This window comes from Atractosteus spatula, chromosome 19, assembly GCF_055471065.1.
Source record: "Atractosteus spatula isolate fAtrSpa1 chromosome 19, fAtrSpa1.hap1, whole genome shotgun sequence".
Classification (NCBI taxonomy): domain Eukaryota; kingdom Metazoa; phylum Chordata; class Actinopteri; order Semionotiformes; family Lepisosteidae; genus Atractosteus; species Atractosteus spatula.
Window position 1 is genome coordinate 11,355,001 of NC_142724.1, and position 12,700 is coordinate 11,367,700.

Below are 12,700 nucleotides of genomic sequence, written 5' to 3' on the forward strand. Positions count from 1 at the left end.
ATTACGCGAATTTCTTTTGATTTTCAGATAAGACTATTGGAGTCCACTGTAAATTTAACTATTATATTGATTCCCTAGTCTGCTTGGTTGTTAAAGGTATACCGATTTCAAATCGTTTCCCTGAGGCATTATTAAGAACAGCAATACAGCTCAAACTAGACGCTACTACGAGGCTAAAAGACAAAATTCTAAGGAAAACACCCTAAGGAGTACATTTCTAGGATCCTAGAAGACATGTATACTGTACATGTCAAACAAAACATATCATGGTTAATAGTAGTACTGATTTAAAACATTTTGGTAAAGAGTAATTTTGAAAAAAAAATGTACTCTATACATTTAAACAGACGAGTTTACAATGAAAAAAGTTCTTGATTATACAATAATTTAGATAAACTGTACAATAAGTGTCATATTGATAAACATTCCTATTAACCAACAAAGGAAAGAATATCAGTAAATACGGGAGCTTGTTTGAACCTGAAGCTAAAAAGTGCCGGATGTGGATTTCACGCACACAAAAGCGTCTGAGTTTAACCACAGGAGCGCAGTTCACCTTATTCTAGGTACAAGAGTTAAATCCTAAATAAAAAAAAGGGGATCCGGGGTGTAATATCTTTTTTTTATGTACACAGGAACAACACTCTCCCCGTTTCGGGGAGATAAAGTTACTGGCGACTTATGAACGGGGAGGATCTAAGAAAGAGCAAGACGGAACGTGTACTTTTAGAAATAAAAGAAAACGAGGGACAAGTGTGATGCCCCCAAAAGATGTGTCCTCTTACCCGCTGCCCGTTTCGGAGCTTGTTGTTTTCTCCTTGGCATCTTTGCACCTTCGCAGCTCACGTTGACTCTGCCCAGGTAAAATGCGTATGCGGTCTCAGATAGTCCATACAGAACGAAAAGAGCCTCTCTTTTGATCTCGGCACTCTTGGTCTTTCCTTTAATCCAGTATCAGAAATGACTGAAGAAAAGAAGGGGGTGTGGGGGGGGGGGGGGGGACAAAAAGCAGATCAGAGATCGGAGCCCTTTTTGGTGTTTTTAATGTCCCCCGATCTATGGCGGATTGTTTCTCCTTTTGCTAAGCGAAGCTGGGAGCGCTTGCTGACAGATGCCAGTCTCTCTCTGTGTGTGTGATACATGTAAAGAAAGGACAGAGTGGAGTGCTTGGATGTAATACTATAACATTCACACAGCACAGGCAGGGTGAGGCGATGCCAGCAAACATCGATCCACAGAACAAACTGAACATTAAAAACTCCTCCCTCCTCGCCTGGACTTGATGATGGCAGCGAGACATTTGTTACACTAGATAACCACAAGCTTATTAAAGAGACAGCGATCGGAGAGAGCGCAAGAAAGAAACAGAGATCCTCTGTTCCATTTTTATAAACTTTGTGGAAGTGCTGCTTTGCTGCGGTGCGAGAGGTAGTTGGGCAAGAAATACACATATTACAAAGTCTGCACGCTGTAGAAACTAATGTTATTTAAACCTGACGCTGTAGGAAGACGGATGGAGGAAGTGTCCACTACTACAAGACCGCATTTCGCCTTCACCGATCTCAAGACTGAAACGTCAGATTTCCATTTTGTTTGGGACCGTGGACGGACATTTAACGGTTATTTCTCTTTCCAGCTTTCGTGCTAACACGACTGTAAACAATCCGGTTTTTTTTTACCATGTCATACGTTGTTGTGTTATTATGAGAAATGACCGTCACACGTGCTCACTGCCGGTTTTAGTATTTCTGACTGTACTGTACATTCACAAATACAAAATGGTGTGAAAGGAAAAAAAAAACCTTCGAAGTTCATAATGTTTTTGTAGTAGCACCAGGCTTGAGACGTGTAGTTGGGCTAACGTGAAGAGTTGTTTTTTTTTTAAACGAATTGCTTTCATTTTAAGTACAAAAGGTATCGGGAAGCTGTTTTCCCACATATCCGCTATACGTGATCCAGTTGCAGTCTCCGTTATGTTAAAACTAAAAGCCTTAGTTACGGTGTAAATACACAATGTTGAGTGACAAATCACCGCAAACGTGATTCGCTCGATTTTCAATAGCAAGCGAAAAAGAAGTAAAAGGAGCAAACAGAAGTATGCAAATCAATCAATCCAGACAGACCATTCCCATTGAAGTTTACCATTTAAAGACATGGTGCAATGCTCGCGTTCTCCTCTGATGTAATAAATATGTAATATTTCAATTTCATTACTTGTACAGGCGCTGTTTCAGGAGCGGAGCGTTTGAAGTTCAAGGCATTGTTTAGAATTATGCAAAGCGTCACCCATAAATAAAGTGTTATCCTTTGGCGACAAAATGTGAAAAACCTAACCATTAGACAGTGGAGAACACGAATGCAAAGATATCTTTTACTGCATCAGACTGAAAGCGGCAGGAGATGTCTTTGAATTGCAGTCACAATCTGAACCTTAGGTCGCTCTGCGCTTGGTTCACGCTATTATATATGTACTGTATAACGGAACCTCTTTCTCAGGTCGTTTGAGTTCAATGTTAAACTACATTTGTAACGCTTAAAAATGCACTTCTTAACCATGTTTCTGACGAGACTGCACACGCCAGGATTAAGTTGTAAAAGAGGAAAGCCCCCATTCCACTTTGTTACCGGGTTAATTTAATATTCCCTGATTGTTCCTTTGCAACATACAGCTGTCAGTCATTAGCTGTGTCTAAAGCTCCTCTTGAACTCCAGCTGAACCCACGTTTATCAATCATTGCTCTGAATCCACCCCAGCCATACCTGTCTGACAGCTTTTAACTCACTGTGAACGAAATCCGCTCAAACTGACAGGCCCTCACACAACCCGATTCTCTTACATGATATTTGCGAGAATGCACCGTTCTGGAGCTGCTGTACAGTCGGTGTCGAAACCAAGTCCAACTTATTTAACCCACCTCTGACGGGAATGAACGGGCATGGCCGCTTCCCCTCTGTACAGTATACAAAAAGGGAAGACAAAGGCTTTCAAAATCTGTAGCTTGTAATTAAGTGCAGTGTATTAGATACAAATAGTGATCGAGATGTCATAGCAAGCATGGTTTTTTTCATGTCTGGCCAAAATTAATGAAGTGGAAAAACGATGAAAAGTGTTCAGAAGAGTGCGTGGAAGCGAGCACGGAGCTGGCTGAAAGGTCTTCATGCTATTGCCCGTAAACTCGGCAACACCGTACCGAAAGATAGGGAGTCGTGCTTTAATCCCGAGAGTTACTTTTCTACAAGATTTTTTTTCTCCTGATTTAATTTTTTTTCTTCTACATTCTGTTTTCGTGACCTGCTTCATGGTTTTCTTTAAAATGTGTTGTCGTGCAATGTTTTTTTTTTATGGATTTGAAGGTGCTTTGGGATTCTGATTGCTTTAGAAGGTGCTGCACAAAATAAAGTTCACTATTATTCAGCCTCAGAAACACCATCTCACGTAGTAATCTCTAAGCATGGTAAATTAAAGAAATGTCCAGAAACAGGTCATAAAAAAATCTATCTTGATAGTGAAGTTTTTAGAAAACGTGCCAGGGATAGCCATTCCATTGTCAGCAAGCAATTAATTCCTGGTAAGGGTTGCTGCAACCTGGGGTTTTTTGTGCATATTTCAGGCACTAGGGTGGAATATGCCTTGTGCACCAATCCGTCTGGCTGACATATATTAGCAGGCACACAAGAAGAATCTAAAGACACCAGTCAGCCTAACCAGTGTGTAACTGGAATGCGAGAGGAAACCAGAACACCTAGACAAAACCCACCCAGACACCCAGAGAAGACATGCAAACCACGTAGAGGGGTCCCAGGTCCAGAATCAAATCCAGGGCCTAGAAGCTGTATTGGCTACCATGCCCCCATACTGCCCATCCCTTATATCGGAATAATCTGAAAATTAGCAACATACAAAGACCTATCATATGAAAAAAGCATAAATCACCCATCCGGTGCAGTATTTTCACTGTACATCTCTGTCTTTGGCATACAGATAAACATAAGAAAGCTGCTAAGCAAGAGAAAACCATTTGGCTCATCTAGCTGTGTGGGTTGCTCACCTATCTGGGGATCTCTTAAAGCTTTTGTGTGCAGGGTCCCAGGAAGTTAGTTTCACCTGCGTGGCTGGGCACTTTCTCTCAGAAGCCCACAGCACTTTATGTTCTGTTAATCAGCAGTCTTCTGAATAACCTGACTCACATGGCCAAGCTACCTGTCTTTATGTCTGTATGGTATTGTGCTTGCTGTTTTGTCACAGTTGTATTACCTCTCCTCAGTTCAAGTTGTCGGGGCTCCTTGGCGTCATGTGGTTAGTAGATTGCTTGCTGACATTTTTTTTTTGCAGTCGATGCTTATCTTTAATGTACTGGGATGTTATTGTGTCTTTAATGTAGCAAACTGAACACTGCTGCCACAGCAAAGTTCTTCAACTGTCCAGCATTGCATTGTGGGACCATCAGCTTAGTTGGTTTTAGGCCAAGTTGAATCCTCTGTGTATTTCCTGGCAGTCCTTTGATTTCCATATGTCTGTTTTGATTAACGTTCTTCGCATCAGTGTGTTCTACAGGCACCTAGCTTCTAAATTGCAGTTCTAGCTGGGTGTGCGTTTGGGGTTATTTGTAAGGTGCCCTACGCTAAAATAGTGCAGACACCTTTTGTTCCTCCCATGTGCTCCACATACGGCACAGCAGCTAAACCACTGTGAGACTTTTGGGAGAAAACCTCAATATGTCATACACTTGTTAACTGTGCAATGTACCAGGAAACACAGATTTATGCATTCATTTCCAGCTGTAGATGCAGATATCAAAGGAAATGATAAAGGAAATCAATCATGCAAGACACTTTATTTAAGAAGTTATCACTCAGGAACTACTAAATGTACCACTGTATTGTGAGAAAACACACCCAGGAGCAAGGTGCTTTTCTGGGTGGTTCTGCAAATTATAGCATTGACTCATCTTGAAGGAGACAGCTTTTCAGGCACTTGATATAATTTAATATGCATTTCTCAAGGGAACTCCTGTTAGAACTGAAATGCCTTTCTGAGCTGTTTATGACCAGATGGTATGAAGGCACTAGTGGACAAATACAAGGGATTAACCGGGGTCAACCCTGAAGTAAAACTATTTTTTTGCAGTGGGCAGAGTCTTGAAAAAGTAGAGAACACCCCTCTCCCATCATCTTACCTTTGCTGAAATATAGTTCCGTATTGAATTGTAGAGGAGGGCAACTCAGATACATTAATTAACATTGCTAAAAAAAGCTAAACATATTGCAAAATGCTAAAAGCAATTTCTGAAATCCACTCACAGTGTGAACAGCATGCTGTTCCTATTTTCTGAGCTTCAATTGCACCTGCTTTGCTTGCCAAATTTACATCTTAACTGTTTTCAGCATTGTTCTGTGACATTATACCTGTCTGCATCTACGGGGATCAGCTATTAGTTACACAGGTTTTCTACAAAATGTTTTATGCATCCAGGCTAATTAAAATGCACAACCCCTGGTGAACAGACTACGGCCTGGGGAATCTACAACTGTTTTTGATTCAAAACCGAAATTAGATGTTAGTGATTGAAGTGAATTTGGGATTTCAGATGCATAATATGCAGTGTGAAACGGTACAAGGTATTGTTTGTAGTAGAGTCTCATACTGGAAAACAATTAACTCATAGATTAAAATAGGCAAAAAAATACCAGTTTCATTACACCCAAGGCTCAGGTATTTTATATCTATTGAAAGTTGTTTAAAAAAAATGAGAGACTATTTTATTCTACTGAATGATGCTGAACATTTGGCAAATATCGCTTCGTCAATAAGTAAAAATGAATCAATACATGATTTTGGTTGTGAAATTGTTTACACAATAAAGGTAGTATGATTTTTTAGTAACTGTCTTCAAAACCTATTTTCATTGTATGTTATATTCAGCATCTTTCAGGAAGTGAACTGAAACACATCTTTTAAACCATGTTTATATTTGAAAAACTATGGTGAAGATTTCATCTGAGAAAAATGGAAGTTATCAGTTCTGCAAAGTGATCTGTGGTTCATTCTCATGGTAACATTATGAAAAATGTTGCAGCCCATTGATACCATAAGTATAAAATTATGATCCCCAAATGTTAGGATGGAAAATATTGAACTGCAGTTCATGTGCAGGAGGCATAAGTGTTTTTTTTCTTTTCTAGAAAACAATCCCTCATTACACTACTTTACATGTTGAGCTTGAGACTGGGTGGTAGTTAATGTTATTTTAAAGTCTGCATTACAGCAAATGGTGTTCCTTAGTCTCTGTTGGATTTTTGAACAAGGAAGTGGCTCTGACATAATAAAGGAAACCCAGCCAGAAACTGTTACTTTTGAATAAGATTTTATACATTTTGGAAAAATAGGGTTACTAAAGAACAAGGCTTTTGTAGATGTCAAATTTAAAGGGACACGGAGTTTGAGGATTCACAGAATAAACAACATCTGTGCATTCCCAACATTTATACAACTTTTGATCCTTACTGCTAACTGACCTTTTTTTTGTAAATTAGAAATTCACATTTCTGGCATTCTTAGTGCCATCAGTCATTAAAACCTTCCACAGACACTACCCAGAACAATAGGACAGTGATTATTTCTTAATGAAGTGCATCTGCACCATTTCACCATTGCTTGATGACGATCACAACATCCTACCTAGCTTTCTGTAATAAAAGTGCTTCTAGTTTTGTGCCAGCGGGGCCTGCTTTCACACATCTCTGTTGAAATAAAGCTGTAAAGGCAGACATCATGGGATCAATGAAAAAAAACAACAACACATGTTTTGTTTCCAAGATATGATATGAATGCTTCTTTCTTTCTTTTTTCCAGTCCATTAACATCCATGCAACTAATACTGGCAGCATCAACTCTATGATCTATTTCTTACACAACATCACTAAAGCATCTTTATGGAATGATTTCAGCATGCATGCTTGATTTTACAACTTTGCACAAGGACTGACACACATACTGTACATGCACACACTGATGCAAAAACAAGACATGGCTGTTTGTGAAAAGTACTTCTTTGTGTTCAAACATTCTAAGTAAGATGAAGGTAGAATAAAACACTTTTGTCAGTCTCTGATCTGACAAAACCTGTGTTTGATAGTTTACAGTATATCAAAATAAAGGTCTGGTTAATTTATCTTGCTGTACCTGGGTTGGGCAGCACAGTGGTGCAGTGGTTAGCATTGCTGCTTTTACAAGACTCCTGGGGTGAATGTTGAATGTTCTCCCCATATTTGCATGGGTTTCCTCTGGGTGCTCCAGTTTCCTCCCACAGTCCAAAGACATACTGGTTGGTCAATTGGCTTCTGAGAGAACTGGCCCTGGTGTGTGTTTGTGTGCCCTGTGATGGACAGGCGTCCTGTCCATGGTGCACCATGGCTGTACCTATGTTAGATTAATTTGTCAGGAGAGCTATTAACATGCAGACAAACCTACAAACTTACACCCTCACAGGTAACTGACATGCACCCGCACATTGGTATATTGCATGGAAAGTCAGAGAGAATAGTTATGATTGGAGGCTGATGTACAACAAATTCTACACCATGGGCTGGTTTTAGAAAGAGCTAATCAGAGTTCAGCAATGAACGAGTATCAGGTCGTACGGTTTTTTACAGGACTTTCACATTTCAGGTCTACCTTTGCACGTCTGTGCCCTTTTTAGCTTTATGGTTAAAGTGAAAAACAAATGTGCTCTTTGCTGAAAAAATATGTGTATATTTTTTAAAGATTTGTTGTTGGGTTTTTTTAGCTAATGGCTAATCTGAAGCATTTAGAATTTCAAAATCTTTTGGAAAAAAAAATGGAAGATGGTACATCCTGTGCTCTGGTGGCTCTCGATTTTAGACTGGCAGCCCTCAGGGACTTCCAGGCACAGCGCTGGTATCTCCTCATGACATGGGAAAGTGAATGAGGGTGTGACCAATTTTAAGAAAAGGAAGAACTAAAAGTGAAAAAGGCAGAAGAGGATGGGAAGCCTCGTTCTTTGTTGGGCTGTTGACTCGCAGGGCACTCTTCCACTGCATATTGATAACAGGCAATGTAAGACCTGTGGCAGACTAATGGCAGACGCACATTAAACAACTTTTTAGATTTTTCAGTAACTTCTTTAAAAGAACAATTTGAATTTCATCACAGAAACACCCATGGTTAGTTGTGGAGAAAACAAATCTTGACTGTGTGACTCAAAGGTAGGCTCCTTAGGTCCAGAGAAAACCTTGAGCATGAAACCGGCTAAAGAGCATGTAACGTCTCCTGAGCTCCAGAATTGAAAAAAAAAACACAGCAAAAGTCACTCGGAACAGGCTGTGGAATATGCTCTAACCAAGAAGCATTTAGCTACATCGAGTACTGTATTTTGCAGGAAGCTAAAGGAGACAGACACTTTAGTATAGACCACCATCAATGATCCAATTTGAACACATATCCAGATCAGCTAGAGTTTCCCGCACAGCTTACAAACATGCTAAATGTCATAAACCGATTATATATGTGTGTTTATTATATTTAATATTAATTTAAAAATTTTAAAATGACCTTGTTAGCATGTTACCGAGGGTGATGGCTTGAAAATGTGTTGAAAGTGTGTGATATTGATGTTCCGCACATGTCATGGTTAAGCCCTCCAGTACCTCCACTGTTCCTCATACAGCTACTCTTTCCTGTTTACATTGACCTCCAGAACCATATGATTTATAGATTGAAGACCGGTTACAATTCAAAACAATTAGTGAATTTTGAATGTGTTCGTGTCCAAAATGATTTACACAGTGATGTGTGAGGAAAATATTTACTCAACAGCTGCTGGTGCAATCTCTTATACCTTGCTTTTACATCTCATCTGGGGGACAAAGAACAGGGAGATTCAAGTTACCGCCTCCTACAGCGAATCACTGGTAGAGCCACTGAAACGTTTCCGGTAGCAAACCCTTTGGCCTAACCATCACCAGATCACCTGGCTTTATCACAGTTATGAGTTAATCATGATAAAGACAAAAAAATGAATGATTGGAAGTATATTGGGCGGCATCTGAACATTTTTAAACCAAAACTCATGGGATTATATCACTTTCCAAACAAATCCTGTTCCCATTAATCCTATTTTGCAGTAGATTTTGACTTACTTTTCACCAATGGTGAGGTTGGTTGTTTCATTAGTAAAAAATACAGGCAATGTTGTAATCCACTAAAACTTGGTAGCACAGGAGAACAGAGTGAGAATTGAGACTGTGATAATGGCACACTACCAATTTTTTTTTCTATGGGTTTTTGTGTGTCCATCTGCTTTTTGAGCGATGTTGCAGTACTTCTAACTATGTTTAGTTCATGCTATTGGGTTCCAAGTTTCGGCCTTTTCTCAGACACAAGCAAACAAGCCACTCACCTGAACCACAAGTCAAACATATTACTCCAAAAGTTTGTTTTGGAACCTACTCCAAGAAGGTTGTTTGATATGGAGCTTTAAACAAAGTGGTGTCACCAGTTACATTGTAACAACCCTGTTACACATACAACTTAGATATCAGAAGTCTAATTTCAGTACTAGCTAACACCATGCAAATATGAGTTCCTTCTGGAGCTTTCTGTTGAGTAATTGTAAATGGTTTATTAAGATGGTAGTTTTTATGTAAAGGAACTTAATGGGGTTACAATTGTTATGATGCAATGTGTATACATACAATAAAAACACTGTAACTGACATACATAATTATATTGTGCACTAGAAGGTTTAGCTGTTTGCTTTGTGCAATACAGGGGTTTACAAAGTGTATTATATACAGTAGAATAGATGGAGTAAAAAGTAAAACGTACTACATGCAAAAAGAAAATGCAGTTGATTAAAAATAAATATAAATTAATGTAGTACAGAAGGCAGACCAGTGCCAAAGGTTTTTAGAAAATCCAGGTAACTTTTTGTACATACCTTTCCCCTAAATGGAGCTAGTGGTACATTTCTTTGCTGTCTTTCAGTTCAGAATTAACGTTGGGTCTGTCAGAGTTTCGACAGCAGAGTTTCACATTTGTCTGGGGTTCTGTGGAAAGGACATGTGTGGGTTCAGACCACCTGCAGCTCTTGTTGGCAGATGGATACAAGCCATTTCCACCTCAATGTAAGACCCTTCCTGATAGCTGTGTGTTCTCATGAGTGTGGAAAGCAACAGGGTAGGTTTGTTGAGAAAGTGGAAACAGGTTAACAATACTGATACGAAAAACACAACACCCAATAATACAATAATTATACAAAAGTGTCAAACAAGAAAAGCACCCAGACAATTTGCTTCTTCTTGCTTGTTGCTATCTTGTCTATGTGCCTGCAACATTTTCTAAAAGCTTATTCCAATTCAGTGTTGTGGGAAATCTCATCAAGCAATCACAGAAAATGTGGCTTTAAAAACACATACCAGGCAATGCTGAGTTTTCAATAAAAAAATGATACACTATTAGAACAGTAACATTATAAAATTAGCTTTGGATGTAACCTCCCTGGCCATTAACACAATCTTGGCAGGTCTGAGGCAAACACCTAATCAGCCTCTGAGGCAGTGCTTTGGAACGTTCACCACTCATTCAGAGGAGCTGCTGAAAGCAGGCCGGTTGCAGTTATCCTTTGTGATGGCAGTGCATGTTGGTTTCATAAGTGATCCTCTGGTCAAAATCTCACCATGACTAGATCATGACTTTGGGTTCCTGAGGAAATGTCATTATAATCCTAGCACTCTGTCTTGCATTGTCCTACTGGAAGAATTAACACATCTGGTTTGACTTACAGGAATGGAAAAACTGTTGGCTCAAGGATGTCATCAATGTACCATTGAGCTGAAGGACTGTCCTTTCAGTTCAGAAAGATTGTCTGTGCCTGAATCGTTCTTGTACTACAATGATGCGACCTTACTTCATCATTGTTCCACTGCCCAATTGGTTGTCTTGAATAATGCAACAGCCCACATTAGAGTCACCCCTAAGTCTCCACACATGTTGCCTTCTGTCAGGTCTGACAAGTACTAAACAGCGTTCATCTGTGAATAAAGTACTGCACGGCACTTTCTGGCACAATCCTCTCTGCTGCCACCTCAGTTGATCTTTGGCTAACAGAAGATGATGATTTCATCTCTCAGCCGTCAACATCATACCTGTGTGCCCTCCAGGTATGCAGGGTACGTTCATATAGACAGAAAGTTGAAGCTGTTTATGCATTGTTTTTTCTTCTTAAATTAAAATCCAAGGTTAAATCTTTCTAGATTTCTTGTTTTGTAGACACTGGAGTCTGAACATGATTATCTGATTACATGAAGAAGATGTATATGACAGCCCTATTTCCTTGTGACGATCCTCTGCCTTCCAGAACTTCTCTGCCGCTCACAGAATTGATTTTATTGATTTGCCTGTTGATTGTTGAAGAAATCTCATTGTCTTCAAAGGAATGAGTAAAGGTTAATGTACTTTGAGCCTTCTGTTGATTTTCCACACCTAAAAAATGCTCAACAGCTACAAAGTTTTTGTACTGTATATTTTCTTTCTCCTTTTTAGTGTGGAATTAACCTTTACCCATTCCTTTGCAGCCGACACACACTGATGCAACACCTCTTTCAAACATCTCAGTCTCTGGGTATCTTCTCTTACAGACACACCGCCCTCAGTGATGCCAACAGCACAATAACCAGCAAGCGAATTATTCCTCAAGTTAGTCTTGGATGTAACTTTCTCTGTGCTTGTTAATTAAAGTAATGTCTTTATGAATTATACTAATTCTAAATCATCTCATTTTAGCTTGAATCAAATGACAAATACTGAGAATCCTGCATTTTTATGAAATCACATCACTTGAGCTCAGTAGTTGTGTTATCCCTAGAAAAAAAATACTGAAACAAGTCTGAAAACTATTTGATTACTTAAAACAAAGCTTGTCCTCAACAAGCTACGACAAAATGCCTTTTCATTGTGCTTCAAAATAAATGATTCATTAGCAGTTACTGTTAAGAATGTAAAAACAATTACAATTAAGAAGAGGCCATTTGGCCAATCTAGTTAATTTAGCAGTGAAACATAAAGAGGTTTGGGGAAATAAAAAGCTTCTCAGACAATTAGATTAACACGATTTTTGAGAAACCTGACACACTGGACAATCTTTTTTTGTGAACTCAATAGAGCGAAGATCGGCAAGAACAAATGTGTTCTGTTGTGTAAGACGTTTATTTTTTTATCTGTGGCTTTAAAATACATAAAAAGGCTGTGCAATACTTGATTCACATACTGTATATTGAAACAAGGCTAAATTAGCAGATTTATTTTAAAAGGCTCAACTGATCCTAACAGTTAAGGATCTATCCTGTAAGGCAATAATAATTACTTTGCTTATTTATTATTTTAGTTATTGCATTTGCATTATTCATGTATTTACTGCCATGTGGAATGGATTTAAACCCAAGTTCCTTTAAAGACATTAAGGCAGTCAGACTACAAAGAGTGCCACCCACATTCTTGTTTTTTTTTTTGAAGAGGAGAACATCTACAGCTTTTAATAAGCATGTAATAAGAAAGAAAACAGCTGGTAACTCCTTCGCAGATGGTGCAGATCTTGGCATCTCTAAGGAGGGGACCACACATACAGATGGCTCATTATTCCAGCATTTGGTTATGCATATTGTACAAAATCTCCTTCCAGTG

The 12,700-nt window shown here is 39.0% G+C and overlaps 1 protein-coding gene across 1 annotated transcript in view; it reads right to left on the reverse strand.

Moving 5' to 3' along the window:
• Nucleotides 1-1,209, reverse strand: part of tshz2 (teashirt zinc finger homeobox 2) — a 79,682-nt gene extending 78,473 nt beyond the window's left edge. Inside the window, exon 1 of the mRNA XM_088937650.1 lies at nt 786-1,209. Within this exon, the coding sequence (XP_088793776.1) occupies nt 786-825 (40 nt within the window). The 5' untranslated portion in view covers nt 826-1,209. The remainder of the gene's footprint in view (nt 1-785) is intronic.
• Nucleotides 1,210-12,700: the final 11,491 nt, after the last annotated feature.